The sequence below is a fragment of the Heterodontus francisci genome, chromosome 4, assembly GCF_036365525.1.
Source record: "Heterodontus francisci isolate sHetFra1 chromosome 4, sHetFra1.hap1, whole genome shotgun sequence".
Taxonomy (NCBI): domain Eukaryota; kingdom Metazoa; phylum Chordata; class Chondrichthyes; order Heterodontiformes; family Heterodontidae; genus Heterodontus; species Heterodontus francisci.
The window spans coordinates 18,293,636-18,321,566 of NC_090374.1; the positions used below are offsets into that span (position 1 = coordinate 18,293,636).

The 27,931-nt window shown below is 45.2% G+C and overlaps 1 protein-coding gene across 5 annotated transcripts in view; it reads left to right on the plus strand.

Moving 5' to 3' along the window:
* The window catches only part of add1 (adducin 1 (alpha)), a 245,963-nt gene that overhangs the window by 181,067 nt on the left and 36,965 nt on the right, over nt 1-27,931 (plus strand). For all 5 annotated transcript variants that reach the window (XM_068029236.1, XM_068029237.1, XM_068029240.1 and 2 more), the window contains one exon: nt 24,050-24,139. In XM_068029236.1, coding sequence (XP_067885337.1) covers nt 24,050-24,139 — 90 coding nt within the window. The remainder of the gene's footprint in view (nt 1-24,049; nt 24,140-27,931) is intronic.

Genomic DNA, 27,931 nt, shown 5'->3' on the forward strand with positions numbered 1-27,931 from the left:
CTTATCGGAAGTAGATGGGAGTGTGAAATTCGAGACACAAGTAGATCAGCCATGATACTGAATGGCGGAGCAGGCTAGAGGGGCTGAATAGAGTCATCGCGTTATTAAGCACAGAAACAGGCCCTAGCACCTAACTATTCTAATCCCATTTTACAGCACTTGACCCCTAGCCTTGTATGCTATGGCATTTCAAGTGCTCACATAAATACTACTTAAATGTGGTGAGGATTCCTGCCTCAACCACCACCTTCAGGCAGTGCATTCCAGATTCCAACCATCCTCTGGGTGAAAAAGATTTTCCTCAAATACCCTCTAAAACTCCTGCCCCTTACCTTAAATCTATGCCCCCTGGTTATTGACCCCTCCGCTAAGGGAAAAAGTTTCTTCCTATCTAACCTATAAATGCCCCTCATAATTTTGTAATCCTCAATCATGTCTCTTTTCCCCCCCCCCCCCCCCCCAGCCTTCTCTGCTGTAAGGAAAGCTCTTAGGGATTCACTTCGATTTCCTTAATTTCTCCGCTGTCTTCTGAAGTTTGGGATCTCCTGAATTTAGCCTTCCTAGCTTGAGCACGGGCCTTACACAAAACAAACGCTCATGGTTCCTGATGGCCTCTTTGCTGCTGAGTCCATATGCTTTCAAGGCCAACAGCTTTCCAAAAGCCAACTACCTTCCCTGACAGCCTGTCGGAAGCCAGCCACTTTCCTGCAGGCAAGCACTTGTCTGTCAGCAAGCACATAGATCAAAACACTAACAGGCACCCCCTGCATCAGCTGTCTCCATAGTCAGTGGTACATATGGGATATCCCAGAAAGCAATTTAAACTAATTATTTCCAACTCCCAATCTTCGCTGTTCTGGGAAATCATATGAATAATTTAAACCCCTGATGGAGGCAGCTGAGACACAATGTCTCCATCAAGAAGTTCAGAGGTTCCCATTTTTAGGGTCTTCATACTTTCTGTTATGACCTTACTAAATAAACAAGTGCAACCCTTTAATTTGTAACCACCCTATTTGCCAGCTTCTCAAACTAGGTGTTTTCATTTGCCCCGCATTTAAAAAAAAAAAATCAATTCCCAAATTAAAAGTTAGCTCTGGAAAAATAGTACAAACCATGAACCAGGTGATCGAAACACGAGGGCCTGGTGGCAACTCCAGGCGCCTCATCCACTTCTTACTTTGCCACTGCTGCATAGAGCCCATGGACAAGGTGATGGCATGCAGATTTGTGCACGTCTGACATCCACTGAGCAGTTTGCTGGATCTGGATGTCCACGATGGTCGCCAGTCTCTCGATGGAGGAAGCCAAGCACCCATCAGAGACATGGCCCATTTGAGCACGAACAACTGCAGCCAGTGATGGCAGCAGTCTGAGTCTGCATGGCAACAAGCATGCATCTCATGACCTCTGTCTGAGCGTCTACTGAGACACTGGTCTCAGCCTCTGCTGCGATAAAAGTTGGGACAGCAATCACCAGATGCTGCATCGAGGGCGGGTCTACAAGTTTTCTCATGGAGTTGGCCACCGCTATTGCTGATTTGATTTGTCCTGTCTATAATGAAGATTGAAGTCCTGCACCGATTTTGAGACTAGCTCCTCTTATTTCTTGATTTAATACTCTGTCCAACAGGAAAGCTACTGTTCGGGGGGCCTATAACCTGCCCCCATCAGTGTTTTCTGGCCTTAGTTATTTCTTATCTCCACCCATTTAATAGAGTGCCTCACAACAGACCTTTGAGCAAATGGAATAAACGGGACAGTAGAAACATGGATATGGAATTGGCTGAATGACAGGACACAGAATAGTGGTTAATGGATGTTTTTCAGGCTGGAGGAAGGTGGAGTTCCCCAGGGGTCAGTGTTGGGACCCTTGTTTTTCCTTTTAATGACCTAAACCTTGGTGTACAGGACACAATTTCAAAGTTTGCTGATGATCCAAAACTTGGAAGCATTGTGAACTGAGGAAGGTAGTGTAGAACTGCAAAAAGACATGGACAAGTTGGTAGAATGGGCGGACAGGTGGCAGATGAAGTTCAATGCAGAGAAATATGAAGTGATGCATTTTGGTAGGAAGAACATAGAGAGATAATATAAAGTAAAGGGCACAATTCTAAAGGGGGTGCAGGAGCAGAGGGACCTGGGTATATATGTGCATAAGTCATTGAAGGTGGCAGGACGGGTTGAGAGCAGTTAATAAAGCCTACAGTATCCTGAGTTTTATTACTAGGGGCATTGAGTACAAGAGCAAGGAGGTTATGTTGAACTTATATAAGACACTAGTTCAGGCTCAGCTGGAATATTGCCTCCAGTTCTGAGCGCTGCAATTTAGGAAGGATGAGAAGACGCTAGAGAGGGTGCAGAAAAGATGCACGAGAATGATTCCAGGGATGAGGAACTTCAGTTATGAAGATAGATTGGAGAAGTTGGGACTCTTTTCCTTGGAGAAGAGAAGGCTGAGAGGTGATTTAGTAGAGGTATTCAAAATCATGGGTCTGGACAGAGTAGATGGGGAGAAATTGTTCCCACGCGTGAAAGGATCGAAAACAAGAGGGCACAGATTTAAAGCAATTGTTAAAAGAAGCAAAAGCATCATGAGAAAAAACTTTTTCACGCAGTGAGTAGTTAAGGTCTAGAATGCACTGCCTGAGTGTGGTGGAGGCAGGTTCAGTTGAGCCATTCAAAAGAGAATTAGACGTTATGTGAAAAGGAAGAATTTGCAGGGTTACAGGGAGAAGGCTGGGAGTGGCACTATATGAATTGCTCATTCGGAGAGCCAGTGCAGACATGTTTGGCCGCCTCCTACGCTGTAACATTTCTGTGATTCCATAATGATTCTGCTTCCTGATTTTCCAGCCAAAATCTTGACTCATGACTATCGTTGCGTCATCCTTTATTATCAGGACTACCCTCGCTTCTTTTCCATTTTGTCTGTCTTCAAAACATCACATATTCTGGAATAGTTAGTTCCCAACCTTGGTCACTGTCATGGCTATTAGATCAAATCCATTTATCTCCATTTGTGCCATTAAATAATCTAGTTACGAATGCATTGTGCTTTTTCTCTGATTCGACCTTATTCACCACTGCACTATTAATGTAAACTTTTTGTCCTTTCCTGTCACACTCTGCTTAGCTTTACCCAAATCGCTATATTTCTCTTCAAATTATAAATTTCCCCTCTCTTGAATCCTTCTCTCTCCCCCACTTTTTTAGCTTAAAGCCCTATCTACTGCCCTACTTATTCTATTCACCAAGACACTGATCCCAATCTAGTTTAAGTGGAGCCTGTCCTAACAGAAAAGCTCCCTTTTTCTCCAGTACTTGTGCCAGTGCCCCATGAATTGAAACTCCTGTTTCCCATGCCACTCTGAGCCACGCATTCATCTCCCTGATCAGTTTGACCCTATGCCAATTTACACATGACTCTGGTACTCCAGAGAAACTTAATTTTGAGGTTATGCTTATTAATTTGGACCCTAGTCCATCAAAGTCCTTTAGAAGCACTTCATTCCTTGATCTACCTGTGTCATTGGTTGCTACGTGGAACACATGGACCACAAGAACTGGATGCTCCCATGCGCCACTCCCACATCTTAGTCTCCAGCTGCAAACCCTGGCACGGGCGCAGAGAATAGTATCTATCCTCATGACTATACTGTTGCCTATCACTGCCGCGTTACTTTTCACGCCCAACCCCCCCCCCCCCCCCCCCCCCACTTGAATGGCCTGTACCACGGTACTGTGGTAAATTTGCTCATCCATCCTTGAGACTGTGCCCTCCTCCACACAAACAGCAAGAATCTTGTACCTGTTGGATAAGGGCAAAGGCTGAGGCTTCTCCAACAATGCACCTGGGGTCCCCTTACTTGCCTGACTTACAGTCACACCTTCTTGCTTATGAGCACTAACCAGAACTGCACCACTACCTAACCTAAGGAGTGTGACTGACCCCTGGATCAAAGCCTCCAGGTAAATCTTCCCCTCCCTGGAGGCCTACAATGTCTGCACCTCCGACTCCAGCTCAACAACTCTTGAGCTGAAATTTCTCTATGCAGTTACTGCAGACGCGTTTGTCCAGGATCACGATCATAAACTTCCACATGCTGTAGTTACAGCAAAGCACCTGCCTTGACATCTCTATATAATCTAGTTTTATTTATTGAACAGTTAAATGCCTCACTAAGATAAGTACAATGCCAAGGCTAGTAGTAGCTCGCTGGTCTGTGATTGGAGCACAGGATTGCCTCCTGCGTGCGGTCACTTTTGAGAAACCTTGCTGGAATCAGCAATCACAGACTGGAGGCGCTCTCAGAAATGTAGCCATGCCTTTGACAGGATTTGCTGCTGCCTGACCCCATTGTCACTGACTGGGTGGTCACTCCCTATCCATCAAACTCACCTCCTCGCATTGTCACATGGAAGCCCCAAAGGGAAAAGAGATATGGAATACTCTTGGCAGATTGAATAAGGTCATTGATGCACTTGTGGCACTAGATCCAGGTTCTGAGAGTGACCCCACGCCTGCTGAAAACCTCTGCAATCTTCGTCCAGACTTGCTTGGTCATTTGGGTTGGTCTCCTCCCATCCCTTGGGAAGAGGACCGCTGACTTTGCCCTTACAGCCTGGAGGAGAGCCTACAGCAAGGCATCACTGAACCATGTGGCCACCTGGGGTCTTCCTTCTGCCATTCTCTCTGCTGCTTTCCTTCCTTTTTACAAATGTTGTGGCAGTCCCCATGTTCTTGAGTGCTGGCAGCCCTTTAAATATGGCGCCAACACCTGCTGCAGTGGGATCTCGCACCATATCTTTGCCTGCCTCTGTTCCCTTAGTGGTCGGCCCCCATGCCTGCAGACTTTTAATTGGCCAGCTGCCAAAAGATCGCATGCGGCCGATCAATACCTACCCTAGTGGAAGCATCTCCCGCTTCTGGTCCCAGAGGTGGGACTTGTGCCTAGTTGAAAAATTCAGCCTGTAGAATCTTTCAGCTCAGAAGAAGGCCATTCAACCCATTATTCCTGTGCCAGCTCATTGAAAGAGCTATCCAATTAGTCCCATAACCAAGTTCCTTCTACATAGAACTTCAAATTTTTCCTTTTCAAGTATTTATCGAATTCCTTTATTGTTGAATTGTTTCCATCTGCAGTAGATTCCAGATCATAACTGTTCTTTACCGAAAGAAAATTCTCATCTTCTCCAGCACCCCACACCTTTGCCAAAAATCTAAAGTTGCTGCTCTTTATTCTATGCCCCTTCCTTACCCTTACAGCTTTGCCTTTAAAGTGAACACTTCGTAAAGTTATGGAAACTGCCATTGACAGTGAAATTATCTTGTACCTTCAACGTTTTTGTATGATACATAATCTTGATTTGTTCTGTTGCCTATGATGCATACCATTCAAACTCTTGTTGACACTTCAAATCATTTGACTTTGCTTGTAATAATTCCAAAGCCTCAATAGTCTGTCACGGTGTACTTCTAAATTGGTTATCATCATATGCAGTTCCATCAAAGCTGCATTCATGGCCAGATAGTGTCCTCAAAGTATTACATCTGTGCTGAAATTGATTCACCCTTTGAATTTTTTCTTCCCATATTGCTTAAGCCGTTCTTCAGCTGGATCTTCTCTTGCTTGCCCTTCACATTGTCTCTTGATTTTACTTGATATTGTCATGCAGACCCCCACCTGCCAAGAATGAAGCATATTAATTTCATAATATGAACATTGATTTTAAACTAAAATAAAAGCAAAATACTGCAGATACTGGAAATCTGAAATTAAAAACAAGAAATGCTGGAAATACTCAGCAGGTCTGGCAGCATCTGTGGAGAGAGAAGCAGAGTTAATGAAGGGTCACTGACCTGCAACGTTAACTCTGCTTCTCTCTCCACAGATGCTGCCAGACCTGCTGAGTATTTCCAGCATTTCTTGCTATTGATTTTAAACTGTTGCTGGAGTGAAGATATGACTTGTTAAAGAGAACACCAGACCTTTGGAGGACATTTGCATAATAGTACAGGCTGTTGAGAGTAGTGAGGTAGGGGATAAGGTTACAGGGACGCAAGAGGGCACTGGCAAGCAAGAACTTGGTTTAAAGTGTGTCTACTTCAACGCCAGGAGCATCTGGAATAAGGTGGGTGAGCTTGCAGCATGGGTTGGTACTTGGGATCCTGATGTTGTGGCCATTTCAGAGACATGGGTAGAGCAGGGGCAGGAATGGATGTTGCAGGTTCCGGGATTTAGATGTTTCAGTAAGAACAGAGGGGGGGGTGTGGCATTGTTAATCAAGGAAAGTATTCCAGCGGCAGAAAGGACGTTTGAGGACTCGTCTACTGAGGTAGTATGGGCCGAGGTTAGAAACAGGAGAGGAGAGGTCACCCTGTTGGGAGTTTTCTATAGACCTCCGAATAGTTCCAGAGATGTAGAGGAAAGGATAGCGAAGATGATTCTCGACAGGAGCGAGAGTAACAGGGTAGTGGTTATGGGGGACTTTAACTTTCCAAATATTGACTGGAAATACTATTCTTTTCTTTCTTTTGGGCCTCCTTATCTCGAGAGACAATGGATACGCGCCTGGAGGTGGTCAGTGGTTTGTGAAGCAGCGCCTGGAGTGGCTATAAAGGCCAATTCTGGAGTGACAGGCTCTTCCACAGGTGCTGCAGAGAAATTTGTTTGTTGGGGCTGTTGCACAGTTGGCTCTCCCCTTGCGCCTCTGTCTTTTTTCCTGCCAACTACTAAGTCTCTTCGACTCGCCACAATTTAGCCCTGTCTTTATGGCTGCCCGCCAGCTCTGGCGAATGCTGGCAACTGACTCCCACGACTTGTGATCAATGTCACACGATTTCATGTCGCGTTTGCAGACGTCTTTATAACGGAGACATGGACGGCCGGTGGGTCTGATACCAGTGGCGAGCTCGCTGTACAATGTGTCTTTGGGGATCCTGCCATCTTCCATGCGGCTCACATGGCCAAGCCATCTCAAGCGCCGCTGACTCAGTAGTGTGTATAAGCTGGGGGTGTTGGCTGCTTCAAGGACTTCTGTGTTGGAGATATAGTCCTGCCACCTGATGCCAAGTATTCTCCGAAGGCAGCGAAGATGGAATGAATTGAGACGTCGCTCTTGGCTGGCATACGTTGTCCAGGCCTCGCTGCCGTAGAGCAAGGTACTGAGGACACAGGCCTGATACACTCGGACTTTTGTGTTCCTTGTCAGTGCGCCATTTTCCCACACTCTCTTGGCCAGTCTGGACATAGCAGTGGAAGCCTTACCCATGCGCTTGTTGATTTCTGCATCTAGAGACAGGTTACTGGTGATAGTTGAGCCTAGGTAGGTGAACTCTTGAACCACTTCCAGAGCGTGGTCGCCAATATTGATGGATGGAGCATTTCTGACATCCTGCCCCATGATGTTCGTTTTCTTGAGGCTGATGGTTAGGCCAAATTCATTGCAGGCAGACGCAAACCTGTCGATGAGACTCTGCAGGCATTCTTCAGTGTGAGATGTTAAAGCAGCATCGTCAGCAAAGAGGAGTTCTCTGATGAGGACTTTCCGTACTTTGGACTTCGCTCTTAGACGGGCAAGGTTGAACAACCTGCCCCCTGATCTTGTGTGGAGGAAAATTCCTTCTTCAGAGGATTTGAACGCATGTGAAAGCAGCAGGGAGAAGAAAATCCCAAAAAGTGCCAACCAAATCGGAACTCAGTGATGCCATTGATTCCCTAGCCAGCGGAAAAGCCCCTGGGAAGGACAGCATTACCCCTGAAATAATCAAGAGTGCCAAGCCTGCTATACTCTCAGCACTACATGAACTGCTATGCCTGTGCTGGGACGAGGGAGCAGTACCCCAGGACATGCGCGATGCCAACATCATCACCCTCTATAAAAACAAAGGTGACCGCGGTGACTGCAACAACTACCGTGGAATCTCCCTGCTCAGCATAGTGGGGAAAGTCTTTGCTCGAGTCGCTCTGAACAGGCTCCAGAAGCTGGCCGAGCGCGTCTACCCTGAGGCACAGTGTGGCTTTCGTGCAGAGAGATCGACTATTGACATGCTGTTCTCCCTTCGTCAGATACAGGAGAAATGCCGTGAACAACAGATGCCCCTCTACATTGCTTTCATTGATCTCACCAAAGCCTTTGACCTCGTCAGCAGACGTGGTCTCTTCAGACTACTAGAAAAGATCGGATGTCCACCAAAGCTACTAAGTATCATCACCTCATTCCATGACAATATGAAGGGCACAATTCAACATGGTGGCTCCTCATCAGAGCCCTTTCCTATCCTGCGTGGTGTGAAACAGGGCTGTGGAAATACTATAGTTCGAGTACTTTAGATGGGTCTGTTTTTGTCCAGTGTGTGCAGGAGGGTTTTCCGACACAGTATGTGGACAGGCCAACCAGGGGCGATGCCACATTGGATTTGGTACTGGGTAATGAACCCGGCCAGGTGTTCGATTTAGATGTAGGTGAGCACTTTGGCGATAGTGATCACAATTCGGTTAGGTTTACCTTAGCGATGGGCAGGGACAGGTATATACCGCAGGGCAAGAATTATAGCTGGGGGAAAGGAAATTATGACGCGATTAGGCAAGATTTAGGATGGGGAAGGAAACTGCAGGGGATGGGCACAAACGAAATGTGGAGCTTATTCAAGGAGCAGCTAATGCGTGTCCTTGATAAGTATGTACCTGTCAGGCAGGGAGGAAGTTGTTGAGCGAGGGAGCCGTGGTTTACTCAAGAAGTTGAAGCGCTTGTCAAGAGGAAGAGGGCGGCTTATGTTAGGATGAGACGTGAAGGCTCAGTTAGGGCGCTTGAGAGTTACAAGCTAGCCAGGAAGGATCTAAAGGGAGGGCTTTCTATAGGTATATCAGGAATAAAAGAATGACTAGAGTTAGAACAGGGCCAATCAAGGATAGTAGTGGGAAGTTGTGTGCGGAATCAGAGGAGATAGGGGAAGCGTTAAATGAATATTTTTCGTCAGTATTTACAGTAGAGAAAGAAAATGTTGCCGAGGAGATTACTGAGATACAGCCTACTAGGCGAGATGGGATTGAGATTCACAAGGAGGAGGTGTTAGCAATTTTGGAAAGAGTGAAAATAGATAAGTCCCCTGGGCCAGATGGGATTTATCCTAGGATTCTCTGGGAAGCCAGGGAGGAGATTGCAGAGCCGTTGTTGATCTTTATGTCGTCATTGTCGACAGGAGTAGTGCCGGAGGACTGGAGGATAGCAAATGTTGTCCCCTTGTTCAAGAAGGGGAGTAGAGACAGCCCTGGTAATTATAGACCTGTGAGCCTTACTTCGGTTGTGGGTAAAATGTTGGAAAGGGTTATAAGAGATAGGATTTATAATCATATTGAAAAGAATAAGTTCATTTGCGATAGTCAGCACGGTTTTGTGAAAGGTAGGTCGTGCCTCACAAACCTTATTGAGTTTTTCGAGAAGGTGACCAAACAGGTGGATGAGGGTAAAGCCGTGGATGTGGTGTATATGGATTTCAGTAAGGCCTTTGATAAGGTTCCCCACGGTAGGCTATTGCAGAAAATACGGAAGTATGGGGTTGAAGGTGATTTAGAGCTTTGGATCAGAAATTGGCTAGCTGAAAGAAGACAGGGTGGTGGTTGATGGCAAATGTTCATCCTGGAGTTTAGTTACTAGTGGTGTACCGTAAGGTTCTGTTTTGGGGCCACTGCTGTTTGTCATTTTTATAAATGACCTGGATGAGGGTGTAGAAGGGTGGGTTAGTAAATTTGCGGATGACACGAAGGTCGGTGGAGTTGTGGATAGTGTTGAAGGGTGTTGTAGGGTACAGAGGGACATAGATAGGCTGCAGAGCTGGGCTGAGAGATGGCAAATGGAGTTTAATGCGGAGAAGTGTGAGGTGATTCACTTTGGAAGGAGTAACAGCAATGCAGAGTACTGGGCTAATGGGAAGATTCTTGGTAGTGTAGATGAGCAGAGAGATCTTGGTGTCCAGGTACATAAATCCCTGAAAGTTGCTACCCAGGTTAATAGGGCTGTTAAGAAGGCATATGGTGTGTTAGCTTTTATTAGTAGGGGGATCGAGTTTCGGAGCCACGAGGTCATGATGCAGCTGTACAAAACTCTGGTGAGGCCGCACCTTGAGTATTGCGTGCAGTTCTGGTCACCGCATTATAGGAAGGATGTGGAAGCTTTGGAAAGGGTGCAGAGGAGATTTACTAGGATGTTGCCTGGTATGGAAGGAAGGTCTTACGAGGAAAGGCTGAGGGACTTGGGGTGGTTTTCGTTGGAGAGAAGGAGGAGGAGAGGTGACTTAATAGAGACATATAAGATAATCAGAGGGTTAGATAGGGTGGATAGTGAGAGTCTTTTTCCTCGGATGATGATGGCAAACACGAGGGGACATAGCTTTAAGTTGAGGGGTGAAAGATATAGGACAGATGTCAGAGGTAGTTTCTTTACGCAGAGAGTAGTAGGGGCGTGGAACGCCCTGCCTGCAACAGTAGTAGACTCGCCAACTTTAAGGGCATTTAAGTGGTCATTGGATAGACATATGGATGAAAATGGAATAGTGTAGGTCAGATGATCGGCGCAACATCGAGGGCCGAAGGGCCTGTACTGCGCTCTAATGTTCTAATAGACGGTGGAGGCAAAGAACTACTCCCTGATCCTATTAACCCAAATGGATTTTGATCACCAGACGTTGAAGGTGAAAGGAAGCGTGTTCCAGGCCCTGCTAAGATGATACAATGCACAAAGCCAGGACTGGTTAAACCAGCTGGTCACATGACTAACTGGCTGGTCCAAGTCTTTTGAACTAGCCATAGGACAGTTTTGCAATTGAAGCTGGAACAAGGAAGCGCCTCTCCTGGCTGTCTCTGTCTCTCGCTTTCTCCCAAGCCACCGGAGCCACAGAAGACACACAAACTTCGAGAGAAAAAACTCCGACATCGAAACAAGTTGAAGAGTGAACTGGACCCCAATGAACAGCAGGACTTGCTGGCACCTAAGGACTCCACGTTGAACTTAAAGGACTGTAATTATAATCCCGATATTGCCTCAAACTTTTCCCCTTTATTCTTTTCTATTTTTTCTGTCTCCAGCCGTGCTAGCGTGGTCACATCGCATATTCGTAGTCGTTAACTGGATTAGAGTTTAAGATTAGTAAACTTCCACCATCCTTGCTTAAATCTAAGGAAACCTGTCTGATTTCCTTGCCTTGCAATTGGAGCAGTGTTCAAGGATTCACTGAGGGGGAGCTAAAAACAGTGTTTCTAAAATTAAACCCTGTTGCAATTACATCAGGCAAAGGCTGAGAGGAAACCCTCAGACCCTTTCTCACCTGGTCGTAACAGAAATTTGGGGACTACCGTCCTGGATTTGACCCGCAGACAAACAAGAAATTGGGAATGTGAAGCTAAATTGATCCCAAACAAGAGAAAAGATTTCAGTACATGTTTTCTTGTGGGCGTGTGTGCCAGAAAACTAACATGTTTGCGACTGAAGCTAGTTGCTCCCCAAGCTAGGGTGAAGTAATTTGGGATAAGTTAAAAGCACTGTCTTTGGAGGAGTTGAGGAAAATGGCTGAGCAGTGTGGGATCACTGTACGTGGCAAGGCTAGGAAGTCTGAGCTCGAGACTATTGGCTAACCATTTTTTCCCTTGAATCTGAAGAAGCAGAAACAGGGTTAGAAGTAGACTCCGGCAGGATATTGCTAGCAAAGATACAACTGGAACAGAGGAAATTTGAATTTGAAGAGAGAGAGAGAGAGAGAGAAAGAAAGAACCTTCCAGAAGGAACGTGAAAACAAAGGGAGGGAAGAGAAAGAACCTTCCGGAAGGAATGCGGAGAGCGCGAGCTAAGGTAGCTTGAGTTAACTAGAGGGTGACAGAAACACCAGTGAAAGCATGGCCAATGTGGAGGAGCATAATTCAGGGCTGGGTACAGAATTGTTAAAACTCTCCCAACTGATACCAAAATTCAATGAGGGAGACATGGAAGTCTTTTTTGTGTCTTTTGAAAAACTGGCAAGGCAGTTAAAGTGGCCAGCTGAGGCCTGGACTCTCCTAGTACAAAGGAAGCTAACCGGAAAAGCCCATGAGGTTTATTCCCTGTTGCCAGATGAGAGTTCAGTAGATTATGAACTGACAAAAAATGCTATCCTTGGGGCATATGAGTTAGTACCGGAAGCCTATCGCCAGAAGTTTAGAACCCTTAAGAAGCAAGCTGATCAAACTTACCTGGAATTTGAGAGAAGTAAGCAGCTGGCTTTTGACCAGTGGCTGAGGGCTCTTTAAGTACAGCTCAGCTGTGAGAATCTCAGAAGTAATTTTGTTCGAGAAATTTAAAAACACCTTCCCAGTCTCTATAAAGACACATGTAGAGGAACCAAAGGTTCATAGAGCCTGGCAGACAGTAGTCCTGGCCATGAGTTTGCTCTCATTTATAAGTTAGTTTCCCAGGGGCGAACCTTTCCTAATCACCCCCACAAATTCAAAAAGGACAAAGGGTGGGAAGGTGATAGAAGTCCAAGCAGGGGGCCCTCGTCCAGCCAAAAATGAAGGTACTGTAAGTAGGAGTGAGACCCAGAGACCTGTGTGCTTCCATTGTAATAAAGCAGGGCCTTTAAGAGCTGACTGCTGGAAACTAAAGGGAAAACCTGAAGGGTTTATCAGGACACACCAGCTCAGTGAAGAAGCGACCCTGATAGCGAGCACATCAGAATAAGTTGTGGTTTTAACTGCAGTAAGAGTGAGACCCAGGAAGCTTAATGCTGCAAGTGCCGGAACATTTATTAGGATTCCTGAAGGTTATCGGGGTTTTGTGTCTAAAGGAAGAGTAACCCCATACCCCTCAAGTGTGGCAAGCAGCCCATAGTAATTCTCAGGGACACTGGCCACTAGATCCCTCTTACTGGGAAAAGGCCTGACCTTTCCCACACACAGTGCAGTAAACACCAAAATTGTGGTGAATGGTATTGGAGAACAGTGTGTGCCTGTACCTTTACACTGGGTGCACTTGGAGTGTGACCTTATTTCGGTACCGGTGACTAGGCATTGTCCCTAGTTGGCCTGTGGACGGGGTTGACCTGCTCCTAGGTAATGATCTGGGAGGGATGAAGGTGGTAGCTTCCCCAGTAGTGAGAGACTGCAGGAGGTCACAGACAGGGCAGTGGCAGGAGATGGTCCCCTGCTGTTTCCCTAAATGTGTAATGACTGAGGCCATGATCAAATCAGCTCCCCCAGAGGAGACTGAATTGGCACTGCAGGCAGATGACCATGCGGTCTGTCTATCTGAGACTTTCTTTGGAAAGTTAGAAGACCCTTTGATTGCGTTAAATGGATCTTTCCTAGCAGAGGATAAGTGAGCTGACCCAGTATTGAGAGTTAGTACAGGCTGCCCAGTCAGAAATTGAAGCAGAGGGAGTCCCTGATTGCTACTATTTAAAGAATGAGGTACTGATGAGGAAATTGAGTTCTCCCCTCACACCCTGCCGACAAAGAGTGGACAGTTAGTGATGCCGCAGAGGTAACGGAGAGAAACATTAAGAATGGCCCATGAGATTACAGTGATTGTACATGTCAATATACAAAAAACCAAAGCCTGCATAAGACAGCAGTTTGACTGGCCAAAACTCCAAAAAGATGTGGTGGGGTACTATAGAAGTTGCCACAAGTGCCAGGTTGAGGAGAAACCCCAACTTAGTGAAAACTGCACCCCTTAGTCCTGTATTAGTGTCAGGACTGTCCAGCAGAGGGCTGGTGAACTGTAAGGGACCCCTGCTGAGAACCAAAGGGGACTGGCAGGCTCAAGGCTGGCAAAAGGTTAGAAAGGAACTGGGAAAAAGGGGCCAAGAGGACAGGTTAAAGGAAGTCTGGGAGGAATCCCGGATGAAAACCCCCTACTGTCCAATCAGCCAACCGCTAAATATTTGAAAAGATAGACCCCACATCCTCCTCTGTAAATGCAGACAGTAGATGCACCCCACCAGAGTTACTAACAGTATTTACAGGAACCTACAGAGACTAAGGAAGTCCTCAAGAAGGCACAGAAACTGTGAGGGTGATGCCTCACCTAGTCGAAGTGCCGCAGGGGAGTGCAGTAGAATCTGGACAAATACCTGCAAGCAGGAGTGTCCCAGAGGACAAAGGGAAGATTAACCTCCCCCACAGTCAGGAAAAAAGGGAACCAACCGTCCCCTAAGGTGAAAAGTCCTTGCATGACTCACCAAACCACTGAGAGAGTTCAGAGTGGAACTGCGCCCACTGCTGCCACCCCTGAGCAGGTCTCCAATCTAGGGCTAATTAAATGTAACCCCCTACCCCCACCCCACACGCAACCCCCCCCAACAGAACAAAGAGACCCTAGGTGTGGAAATGTGCAAAATGAAAAAACATCCCCAAAAACCACATGTTTGTGGGGATGTCAAAAAGGACTGTTTGCAGCAGCACTGCTACCAAGAAAAGACAGGCTGTAACAATTGTTAGGGTTCTGAATGAATGAGAGATGCATGTGTTTTCCTGTCGTTATCTTCTCTCTAGTCCCTTTTAATGAAATGCTGTTTTTTAAAAAAATAAATAAATAAATTGCATTTCATGCCGCTGGGTTTGGAGCTGTCATGCAGACCCCCACCTGCCAACTATGAGGCATATTAATTTTGTCATATGAACATTGATTTAAACTGTTGCTGGAGTGAAGAAATGACTCGTTGGAGATCGCCAGACCTTTGACCGGAGGACGTTTGCATACTAAGAGACTGTGCTGGTGGAGGCAAAGAACCAGTCCTTGATCCAATTACCCAGCTGGATTTTGATCACCAGGCACTGAAGGTGTAAGGAAGCACATTCCAGGGACTGCTTAGATGATGCAATCCACAAAGCCAGGACTGGTTAAACCGGCTGATCACATGGTCCAGGTTTTTTGAACTAGTCACAGGACAGTTTGAATTCAGAAAGTAGTTTGCAATTGAAGCTGGAAGAAGGAAGTCTCTCTCCTGCTGTCTCTCGCTTTCTCCCAAGCCACCAGACCCACGGAAGACTCTGACATCGAAACAAGTTGAAACGTGGTCTGAGCCCCAACGAACAGCAGGACTAACTGGCAACCAAAGACTCCACATTGAACTTAAAGGACTGTAATTATAATCCCGATATTGCCTCAAACTTTTCCCTTTATTCTTGTCTACTTTTTCTGTCTCTATCTGCCTGTGTTTATCGCGTATGCATGCTAGGGTGGTTACGTCGCATGTTCGTAGTCGCTAACCGGATTAGAGTTTAAGATTAATAAACTTTTCTTTAAATCTAAGGAAACCTGTCTGATTTCTTTGCCTTGCAATTGGAGCAGTGAAGAGGGATTCACTCGGGGAGCTAAAAACAGTGTTTCTAATATTAAACCCAATTACGGTTAAACCACGCAAAGGCTGAGTGGGAACCCCAAGACCCCTTCTCACCTGGTCATAATATTCACCAACTTACTTCAGATCATGCACCCTCCATTCCTTTCAAAGAGCAGTGGCTGAATGAAACGCACCAAGGCTCCTCAGACAGCACGTTCCAAACCCACGACCTCTACCAACTAGAAGGACAAGGGCAACAAATGCATGCGAACACCACCACCTGCAAGTTCCCCTCCAAGTCACACAACATACTGACTTGGAGCTATATCGCTGTTCCTTCACTGTCGCTGGGTCAAAATCGTGGAACTCTCTTCCTAACAGCACTGTGGGTGTACCTACCCCAAATGGACTGCAGCGGTTCAAGAAGGCAGCTCACCACCACCTTCTCAAGGGCAATTAGGGATGGGCTGGCCAGCAACATCCACAGCCCATGGAAGAATTTTTTTTTAATTCAATCTTGATCTAATCCATAACCTTCAGTGGAGCAATGAAAATCTTGATTCCAGCCCTTTAAGTACCCAGTGTTCATGTCTCGTTAATTGGTTAGCACCGCAGCCTCACAGCTCCAGGGACCCGGGTTCAATTCTGGGTACTGCCTGTGCGGAATTTGCAAGTTCTCCCTGTGACCGCGTGGGTTTTCGCTGGGTGCTCCGGTTTCCTCCCACCGCCAAAGACTTGCAGGTGATAGGTAAATTGGCCATTGTAAATTGCCCCTAGTGTAGGTAGGTGGTAGGGAAAATGGGATTACTGTAGGGTTAGTATAAGTGGGTGGTTCTTGGTCAGCACAGACTCGGGCCGAAGGGCCTGTTTCAGTGCTGTATCTCTAAATAAATAAATTCAGCAACCATCACTTCTTTCATTCTTCATCCTTCATCATCCATGGCCAAATTTGTTCCTCTGAGCTCATACAGAACTCTTAAATCGCTAGTAGTAAAGCTGTGTGTAAGAAGCTTGGTTTCCTGTTTGGTGCTCATCACCTCTTTGCTCCTCAACAGCTCTTAACTCTCCATAAAGATAAATTATCCCTCCTGGTCCTTCTCAACCTGTCTGCTGCCTTTGACACAGTTGACTACACTATCCTCCTGCAATGTCTCTCCATCATCCAACCGGGTGGGACTGCTCTCGCCTGGTTCCATTGTTAACCGTCTAATCGTAGCTGGAGTATCACCTGAAATGGCTTCTCTTCCCTTTTCTGCACCGTTAACTCATGTGTCCCCAAAGGATCTATCCTATTTTTCATCTAGATGCTGCCCTTCGGCGACATTATCCAAAAACAGTGTTAGGTTCAAATGTATGCCGATGACTACCTCACCACTCCCTCTCTCGACCTCCACTGTTGCTTAATTATCAGACTGCTTGCCTGACATCCAGTAATGGGTGAGCAGAAATTTGCTGCAATTATATAATCGACTAAAGCTTTCCAGTCTTCAGTCCCTGCTATGAACTCTGTTCCATAGCTACCAACACCATCCTTCTCTCTGGTTTATTCTCAGACAGTTGGCAGGCTTTTTAAAATTCACTTATGGGATGTGGGTGTCGCTGGCTAGGACAACGTTTATTGCCCTTGGTGAGCTGCCGCCTTGAACCGCTGTAGTCCATGTGGGCAAGGTACATCCACAGTGCTGTTAGGGAGTTCCAGATTTTGACCCAGCAACAATGAAGGAATGGCTATATAGTTCCAAGTCAGGATGGTGTGTGGCTTGGAGGGGAACTTGCAGGTGGCGGTGTTCCAATGCATCTGCTGCCTTTGTCCTTCCAGGTGGTAGAGGTCACAGGTTTGGAAGGTGCTGTCAAAGGAGCCTTGGTGCTTTGCTGTAGTGCATCTTGTAGATGGTACACACAGCAGTCGCTGTGCGTTGGTGGTGGAGGGAGCAAATGTTGTGGATGGGGTGCCATGCAAGTGGGCTACTTTATTCTGGATGGTGTCGAGCTTCTTGAGTGTTGTTGGAGTTACACCCATCCAGACGTGTGGAGAGTATTCCATCACACTCCTGACTTGTGCCTTGTAGGTGGTGAACAGGCTTTGGGGAGTCCGGAGCTGAGTTACCCGCCGCTGGATTCCACGCCTCTGACCTGCTTTTGCAGCCAAAGTATTTATATAGCTACTCCAGTTCAGTTTCTGGTCAATGGTACCCCCAGGATGCAGTTGGTGCGGAATTCAGTGATTGTAATACCATTGAATGTCAAGGGGAGATGGTTAGATCCTCTCTTGTTTGAGATAGTCATTGCCTGGCACCGTGTGGCATGAATGTTACTTGCTGCTTATCAGCCCAAGCCTGGATATTGTCCAGGTCTTGCTGCATTTCTACACAGACTGCTTCAGTATCTGAGTAATAACGAATAGTGCTGAACATTGCATAATCATCAGCGAACATCCCCACTTCTGACCTTGTGATTGAAGGAAGGTCATTGGTGAAGCAGCTGAAGATGGTTGGACCTAGGACATTATCTTGAACTCCTGCAGTGATGTCCTGGAACTCAGATGATTGACCTCCAACAACCACAACCATCATCTTTTACATTAGGTATCACTCCAACCAGCGGAGAGTTTTCCCCGCTTCCCATTGTCTGTAGTTTTGCTAGGGATCCTTGATGTCAAGGGCAGTCACTCTATTCTCAACTCGAGTTCAGCTGTTTTGTCCATGTTTGAACCAAGGCTGTAATGAGGTCAGGAGCTGAGTGGCTCTGGTGGAATCCAAACTGAGCATCAGTGAGCAGGTTATTAAGCAATTGCCACTTGATAGCACGGTCGACGACCCCTTCCATCACTTTACTGATGTTCGAGTGTAGATTGATGAAGTGGTAATTGGCCGGGTTGGACTTGTCCTGCCTTTTGTGTACAGTTCATACCTGGGTACTTTTCCACATTGCTGGGTAGATGCCAGTGATGTAGCTGTACTGGAACAGCTTGGCCATGGTTCGTGGCAAGGTCTGGAGCGCAAGTCTTTAGTACTATTGCCAGAATGTTATCAGGGCCTGTATTTCTGGATGTCACATGGAGTGAATCGAATTGGCTGAAGACTAGCATCTGTGATGCTGGGGATTTCAGGAGGATGCTGAGATGAATCATACACTTGGCACTTCTGGCTGAAGATTCTTGCAAATGCTTCAGCCTTACCTTTTGCACTGATGTGCTGAGCTCCCCCCATCATTGAGGATGGGGATATTTGTGGAGCCACCTCCTGCAGTTAGTTGTTTAATTGTCCTCCACCATTCATGCCTGGATCTGGCAGAGCTTAGATCCAATCCATTGTTTGTGGGATCACTTAGCTCTGTCTATCGCATGTTGCTTACGCTGTTTGGCACACAAGTAGTCCTGGGTTGCAGCTTTGCCAGGTTGACTCCTCATTTTGAGTTATGCCTGGTGCTGCTCCTGGCATGCACTCCTGCACTCTTCTTTGAACTAGGGTTGATCCCCTGGCTTGATGGTAATGGTAGATTGGGGTAGGGCCATGAGGTTACAGATAGTGGTTAAGGACAATTCTTTTGCTGCTGGCCCACAGCGCCTCATGGATGCCCAATTTTGCGTTGCTAGAGCTGTTCGAAATCTATCCCATTGAGCACGGTGATCGTGCCACACAACACAATGGAGGGTATCCTCAATGTGAAGACAGGACTTTGTCTCCGCAAGGACTGTGTGGTGGTCACCGCTACAAATGCTGTCATGGACAGATGCATCTGCGACACATTGGTGAGGACAAAGTCAAGTATGTTTTTCCTCTTGGTTCCCTCATCACCTGCTGCAGACCCAGTCTAGCAACTATATCCTTTAGGACTCGGCCAGTTCGGTCAGTAATGGTGCTACCGAAACACTCTTGGTGATGGACGTTGAAGTCCCCCACCCAGTGTACATTCTGCGCTGATGCCACCCTCAGTGCTTCCTCCAAGTGGTGTTCAAAATGGAGGAGTACTGACTCATCAGCTGAAGGGGGGTTGGTGGGGGGTGGTGCAGTGGTGCGGCGGGCGGTAGGTGGTAATCAGGATGTTTTCTTGCCCATGTTTGATCTGATGCCATGAGACTTCCTGGGGTCCAGAGACAATGTTGAGGACTCTCAGGGCAACTCCCTCCCAACTGTATACCACTGTGCTGCCACCACTGCTGGGTCTGTCCTGCCAGTGGGACAGGACATACCCAGGGATGGTGATGGCATTGTCTGAGACATTGTTGGCAAGGTATGGTTCCATGAATATGACTATATTAGGCTGCTGCTTGACTAGTCTGTGGACAGCTCTCCCAACTTTGGTACAAGCCCCCAGGTGTTAGTAAGGAGGACTTTGCAGGGTCGACAGGGCTGGGTGTGCCATTGTAGTTTCCATTGCCTAGGTCAATGGCGGGTGGTTCATCCGATTTTGTTCCTTTATTGACTTTGTAGCGGTTTGATACAACTGAGTGGCTGCTAGGCCATTTCAAAGGGCATATAAGAACCACATTGCTGTGGGTCTGGAGTCACATGTAGGCCAGACCAGTTAAGGACAGTAGATTTCCTTCCCTAAACGACAGTAGTGAACCAGATGGGTTTTCATGACCATCGACAATGGTTTCATGGCCATCATTAGACTAGCTGGTTACAGTCTTGATGACATATTTGACTTTGAAATTCTAATCAAACGTCCCCCCTTCTCTTTTTTCCCCCCCCCTCCCCCCCCATCACTAAGGCTGCCTATTTTCACCTCCATAACATCTCCCTATTCCATCCCTGTTTCAGCTCATCTGCTGAAACCTTCATCCTTGCCTTTGTTACCTCGAGACCAGACTATTCCAACATACTCCTGCCCAGCCTCCTCATTCTATTCTCCATAAACCTCGAGCTTGTCCAAAACTCTGCCTGTGTCCTTAATGGCACCGTCCAGTTCACCCATCACACCGGAGCTCGTTGACCTACATTAGCTCCTGGTTAAGCAGAAGCTTAGAAAATAAAGTTCTCTTTATTTTCAAATCCCTAGATGGCCTCGCCCTTCCCAGTCTCTAAGTATACTTTGGTCCCAAAACCCTCAGATATCTGAGCTCATCTAATTCTGGCCATCTTGAGTATCCTTGATTTTAATTGCTCCACCATTGTGGCTGTACGTTCAGCTACCTAGGCCCTAAGTTCTGAAATTCCCTCCAAAACCCCTTACCCCTCTTCGTTTAAGATGCCTCTTAAAACTTACAACTTTGACACAGCTTTTGGCCATTTACCCTAATATCACCTTATGTGGCTCAATGTTAAATTATGCTTTATAATCCTGTGAAGCGCCTTGAGACGTTTTATTATGTTAAATTCTAGTAAGTAAAGCCCAGATTTATCCTGGGCTTAAATACGACTGCTCCGTTATCTGGGAGTTTGTACAGCATTCTTGCATACTCTACACTCTGCTATAATTTCCAATCAATGTGTCTGTGTATGCCAGCCTGTATGCCTCTCATCAATACTAATGGTCATGCTCTCCTGAGTTTTCCTCTTCTGTTTGTTACAACCAAGGCCGGAGTAGTGCACTGTTAATTCAGGCCCACTACTCCACATAGGTTGTAGCATATTATTAGTTTCCCACCAACTGGAAAATAGCCAAATTAAACACATTTTGTCCCCCAGAATAAAGTACACCAAACCAGGTTTCTTGAAACAACAACATTAACTGTTTGTTTAAACTATGTCTTAAACAATAATGAGAGAACTCTCTATGTGAAAGGATTCTTTCCAAACTTCTTCTTCTTCCTAACCCTCATTTGGAAGAAAATGGGCTTATCAGTGATAGGCAACATGGTTTTGTGCAGGGAAGGTCATGTCTTACCAACTTAATAAAATTCTTTGAGGAAGTGACAAAGTTGATTGATGAGGGAAGGGCTGTAGATGTCATATACATGGACTTCAGTAAGGCATTTGATAAGGTTCCCCATGGTAGGCTGATGGAGAAAGTGAAGGCGCATGGGGTCCAAGGTGTACTAGCTAGATGGATAAAGAACTGGCTGGGCAACAGGAGACAGAGAGTAGCAGTGGAAGGGAGTTTCTCAAAATGGAGACGTGTGACCAGTGGTGTTCCACAGGGATCTGTGCTGGGACCACTGTTTGTGATATACATAAATGATTTGGAGGAAAGTATAGGTGGTCTGATTAGCAAGTTTGCAGACGACACTAAGATTGGTGGAGTAGCAGATAGTGAAGGGGACTGTCAGAGAATACAGCAGAATATAGATAAATTGGAGAGTTGGGCAGAGAAATGGCAGATGGAGTTCAATCAGGGTAAATGCGAGGTGATGCATTTTGGAAGATCCAATTCAAGAGTGAACTATACAGTAAATGGAAAAGTCCTGGGAAAAATTGATGTACAGAGAGATTTGGGTGTTCAGGTCCATTGTTCCCTGAAGGTGGCAACGCAGGTCAATAGAGTGGTCAAGAAGGCATACGGCATGCTTTCCTTCATCGGACGGGGTATTGAGTACAAGAGTTGGCAGGTCATGTTACAGTTGTATAGGACTTTGGTTCGGCCACATTTGGAATACTGTGTGCAGTTCTGGTCGCCACATTACCAAAAGGATGTGGATGCTTTGGAGAGGGTGCAGAGGAGGTTCACCAGGATGTTGCCTGGTATGGAGGGCGCTAGCTATGAAGAGAGGTTGAGTAGATTAGGATTATTTTCATTAGAAAGACGGAGGTTGAGGGGGGACCTGATTGAGGTGTACAAAATCATGAGAGGTATAGACAGGGTGGATAGCAAGAAGCTTTTTCCCAGAGTGGGGGATTCAATTACAAGGGGGACACGAGTTCAAAGTGGGAGGGGAAAAGTTTAGGGGGGATATGCGTGGAAAGTTCTTTACGCAGAGGGTGGTGGGTGCCTGGAACGCATTGCCAGCGGAGGTGGTAGACGCGGGCACGATGGCGTCTTTTAAGATGTATCTAGACAGATACATGAATGGGCAGGAAGTCGAGAGATACAGACCCTTAGAAAATAGGCGACAGGTTTAGATAGAGGATTTGGATCGGCCTCGGCTTGGAGGGCCGAAGGGCCTGTTCCTGTGCTGTAATTTTCTTTAACAGTCAAGTCATGTGATCTGTATTTCCCTTGCTGTTTGGGACAGGTGTCTTGCAGTCTGTCCCACTCTGGTCAAACACCAAGTTTCAGCATTCAATGTTCACAGAAAATTCTTTTTCTCAATCTTTTAAAAACCTACAGAATTCTAAGCTTTCAAAAAAAAACACAAAACTCTTGACATGTATCCAACATGCTCTTCCTCCACTGAAGTGAAATTGAAACTCAGCATACAATCTCCCACAACAGCATTCATGGGTCATCTCAAATATGCAATTTCTTACCTCTGTCTTTCCTTCCTCCTGCAGTCTTCAGACTTTTGAACATGGCATCACCTAAATGTCCTGATTCAATGAAAAATAAAATATTATGTTGCATGAGTCCAGAACGAGGGGGCGGAACAGTGGCGCAGTGGTTAGCACTGCAGCCTCACCACTCCAGGGACCTGGGTTTGATTCTGCGTACTGCCTGTGCGGAGTTTACAAGTTCTCCCTGTGACTGCGTGGTTTTTCGCCGGGTGCTCCGGTTTCCTCCCACAGCCAAAGACTTGCAGGTTGATAGGTAAATTGGCCATTGTAAATTGCCCCTAGCGTAGGTAGGTGATAGGGAATATGGGATTTCTGCAGGATTGGTATAAATGGGTGGTTGTTGGTTGGCACAGACTCTGTGGGCCCGAAGGGCCTGTTTCAGTGCTGTATCTCTAAAATAAAAAAAATAAAATTAGAGCTAGGCCATTTAAGAGTGAAATCAGGAAGCACTCCTTCACGCACTGTAATGTAAATCTGAACCTCTTTTGCCCCAAAAAGCTGTTGAGGCTGGGGCGTCAATTGAAAAATTCAAAACTGAAATGGATTTTTGTTAGGTAAGGATGTTGAGGGATACGGAGTAAATGGAGTTGAGGTACAAATCTAATTGAATAGTGTGTTCAAGGGGCTGGATGGCCAACTCCTCTACTGAACATCTGCAGACCTTTTATTCATTTGTGGGCATTGCTGACTTGCCCTAATTGTCCTTGAATTGAGTGGCTTGCTAGGCCATTTCAGAGGGCGTTTGAGATTCAGCCACATTGTTGTGGGTCTGGAGTCACATGTAGGCCAGACCAGCAGATTTCCTTCCCTAAAGGACATTAGTGAATCCAGAATAAGACTAACTTTTAATTCCAGATTTATTAATTGAATTCAAATTTCACCATCTGCTGTGGTGGGATTCGAACCTATGCCCCCAGAGCATTAGCCTGGGCTCTGGATTACTAGGATTAGCTTTACCACTACGTCACTGCCGCGCCTCATTATGTCCCTACTTCCAGTTCAGAATGGCAGCTGGTGCAGGAATTGTGGTAAGAAAATAAATAACTTTAATGCAATGGTGAGGTGGAAATTATGCCTTTAATAATGATAAAAATGTGATTTTTCTTTAATCTGGGTTTATATGTAATCCCCATGTTTCAATCTGAGCCACTTCGATGGAGTTGCTTGCAGCAACTTTGTTATCCATGCTGTATTCTTTTGGTAAAAGAAAGACGAATGAAGTGAGAATTTGTACTATTTAGTAAGCCAAACAAAGTTACACGTTATATAGTCATAAATTATGCCTGAATGTGATTGGGTAAATAAATTTTGGTCCCCAAACATGAACAGAAAAATCATGATTTTCCTTCCCTTCCAGATTCGGGAACAAAATTTGCAGGATATAAAGACTGCAGGACCTCAGTCTCAGTTACTGTGTGGTGTTGTACTGGATAGATCTTTTGCTCAGGTGAGGACTTAACGTTATACAAGAAAAAAATTCTGCACTTTCTGTTGTCAATATCTAGTTTGTCTGTCGCTATCTTTGCCTAACATTTTGCCAACACTATTCTTTAAATGGCAGAATTTATCTATGTGGGAGGTAAGTGCTAGTGATATCTCTACTGTGTCTAATATGCAAAATATTCAAACAAGAATGCAGATATGGCAAAGTAAAAATAATGTTGACAATTGAATATTAGCATGCCAGTCAGAGCTCCTGCAAACCATTGCTGAATGCAGTCATCTGTGCATGTCCTTATGTACTTTTAAATAATATCATAAGCATGCTGAATACGCTAGTCAGGCTTTCAAAACCTCATTTGAGTTGTACTATTTAATTGAATGGGGATTGATCAAGTTTGCTTCAGAATTTAAATTCTGGCAAGTTCTTGGGCATCTGGTACAAGATCATAATGTAAAGAAATGGCTTCATTGTTCTAAATAACAAAGCATCTGAAAATGCCACAAGGCAATTAACTGCAAAGCTTCCCCTGAGAACTTTTGCAAAACTGTAGAATGTAATAATTGTATGGAGTCTGTTTGCAAGTTACACATAACATTTCTGATGTGGAAAGATTATAGCTAATGTCTTGATTATTTTAATCAATTCATTTAGTACTTAATGTATTTGTGATTCGAAATGTGCTTTTCATTTATTTTTTTTTTTAAAGATTTCTTTGAACAATACAAGTTGATCAATTTATGATCTCTGTAATTATTGTTTGCCTGGCTTCTCCTGCACAATGAAAACTAGACAGCATAAAAGTGGTTCCAGGGACTCAAATTATTTCCTGTCTGAAATTATGCAATTATTGGTGGTAATATGCAGTGGACATTTGGTGTATTGATCTTTTGCATCTCTAAAATCCTTTTGTCTACCTGAGATCAAAGAAGAGATAGAACCAGATTCATTTTCAAGCATCAATAAACGGGACACGATTCAACAATTAATGTCGAGCACCCCAAAGGGCAAAGATAGTTTTGTTCACAGCACATATTAAATACAGGATTGATTACATTTCTTTAAAGCTTTTGGTGAATTTTTTTATAACAAAGTAATAGTGTATGAGATCATGAAAGTTTGACTGGTTGAAGCTGCCTTTGTGCACATCATTAGAGTTGGTTTTATAGCCTGCATGCCATCCTCTCCTAGTCATCCTGCTACTTGAATAGATAAATTGCATGAAAATGACTTGATATGATGGATTTGAGTTGCCCAGTCTTTAAAGGAGGGTGTGGTTTGCACTGTTTACTCAATTTACTGTTGCAGGATGCGCCACTCTCAGACTGTACGGAGTTTATTGATGGTCTCGATCTCTCAAAGCAAGCCTTAAATCCCGCTAACCCTGTTAGAAAGGTACTTACTGACCTGTTGTTGAACTCTGCACCTATTATTGCTTTTCTTCACCCAGTGACACTCTGCTCTACTCTAAAATACTTGATTTTCTTTTTAAAACCCAGAATAAGTTTGTCACTATTAAATTCTGGCTTACTAGAATCATTAGGAATGGTGCTGGGTGCTACAGGACCAAGCTGAAATTCAAATGCTCAGCAGAATTATTTGGGATTCTGTTCACTGATGCTTACATGAAATGTTACATTAGATGTTTTTTAACTTTAACGCATTAAGTGAGCAAACTTAGCCTCTGAAGAATGTGATTGCTGAAGTGTTGAATTTTCCAGAAATTTTTCCAATTTGCATACATGCAACATAAACTTAGAAAATCCAAAAATCCTGCAATATGAACAAGCAGGAACAATTTGTAACCAAAGAGGAGCTTAATTCATATACTTACAGCCTTGAAATTTAGACTGGTTGCTAAACATGCTGCAGTAGCTGCATTGCACATTTATGCTCCTAACATTAATTATGCCCATCAACTCACAGTAAGAAGAGCATTTATGCATGTGCCCCACAGAGGGAATATTCCTCTCATGGAAATCACCGATTTTGCATCATGGATGTGAATGAGACCCAAAACAGCAGGTCTCCATGAGAGAAAATTAATGGAATTTCCCCAAGTAGTGGTGATAGCTACATTTAATCAAGAGACTGAGTACTTCATAGTAAAGGAATTCTTCCAAGCTCTCTCCTCTCTTTTTTTCCCCCCCACCCTCCAACTCCAATCTTAACATTTGAAATGTGAACTTCATAAAGAAAACTTGCTTGAGACCACCTGGATTAGTTCATCAGAACGTTTTCTCTGGACACAGTGATAGTTACTCGTGTTTTATTAAACTCAAGTTTATTTCTTTAAGGAAGGGGAGAGGCGATTAAACAAAGTAGGCAGAGGCAACTGATGGCCTTCCCATCATGGTAGAGCCAAAGGGGAGGATGGGCATGTGTAAACATCTAAAGTCAGAGCAACAAAGTGTTATAGAGCTGGAGGACCATATGGAGTGAAAAGAGATGAGGGGGAATTTTTTCTAAACACTTCTATATTTGCCTTTGTGACCTAAATCTGTTGCATAAAACAGTTTTAAAGGGTTTGTGAGCAGTTAATTTTTTTCCCTTTGGAGTCAAGTTTACAATAAGATCAGCTATGATCTTGAATGGCGGAGCAGGCTCCAGGGGTCTTATGTTTGTACGTTCCCTTTTGGTTTTAAAAAGCAATTTCTGTGTTTTATTCTGTGGGATTTGTGTTCACGCTTTAAAAGAATTGTGCGGACACGTGCACTTGTAATCATGCTGACTGCATGCATTGCAAATAGCTAAATGAACTGTTTATCTAGTAAAACAAATTAGTCATTAATTCTGCTGTGCTATTAGCCAAACAGAAGCATAAAACATTACAAGGACAAAATGTTCAAAATTTCAGTTTGCTGACTGAGACACACACACGTCCTGTTCTATAACCTGGAAATACATGCAGTCCTAACCTGATGACAGCCTTGGGCCAACAAACTCTTATTTTTACAATGCTCATCAGGGGAAACTTCTTGGAGCCTCTGCAACCAGTCATGGTTATCTGCTGAATCTTTGATAGAGAAATATGCATTTTCATCTCCAGTTATCTCCTCCTAGCAGCTGTCCCCTCAGTCAGTGTTGGCGTTTCCTCAAACATACATTTGTTCTCGGTTTGAAATGATCTGCACAGGACAGCTTTCACTCATGCTAGCTACCTTCATGTCAAAGCATCCAAGTCCAATGCTAAGTGCAAAGTTAATTCATCAGCCGCTTCATTCGAGTCCCAATTTTTCTTCTTTCGTTCATGGAATGTGGGTATCGCTGGGTAGGCCAGCATTTATTGCCCATCCCTAATTGCCCTTGAGAAGGTGATGGTGAGCTGTCTCCTTGAATCACTGCAGTCCTTGGGTGTGGTTACACCAACAGTGCTGTTAGGAAGGGAGTTCCAAGATTTTGATCCAACAGACCAGTGAAGGAACAGCGATATAGTTCCAAGTCAAGATGGTGTGAAGGGGAACTTGCAGATGGTGTTCTCATGCATCTGCTGCCCGAGGTGGAACAGGTCACTGGTTTGGAAAGTGCTGTTGAAGGAGCCTTGGTAAATTGCTGCAGTGCATCTTGTAGATGGTACACATTGCTGCCACTGTGCGTCGGTGGTGGATGGGGTGCTAAAAATGCAAGCTGCTTTGTCCTGGTTGGCGTTGAGCTTCTTGTGTTGGAGCTTTTTATTCATTCATTCATGGGATGTGGGCGTCGCTGGCCAGACCAACATTTATTGCCCATCCCTAATTGCCCTTGAGAAGGTGGTGGTGAGCTGCCTTCTTGAACTGCTGCGGTCCATGTGAGGTAGGT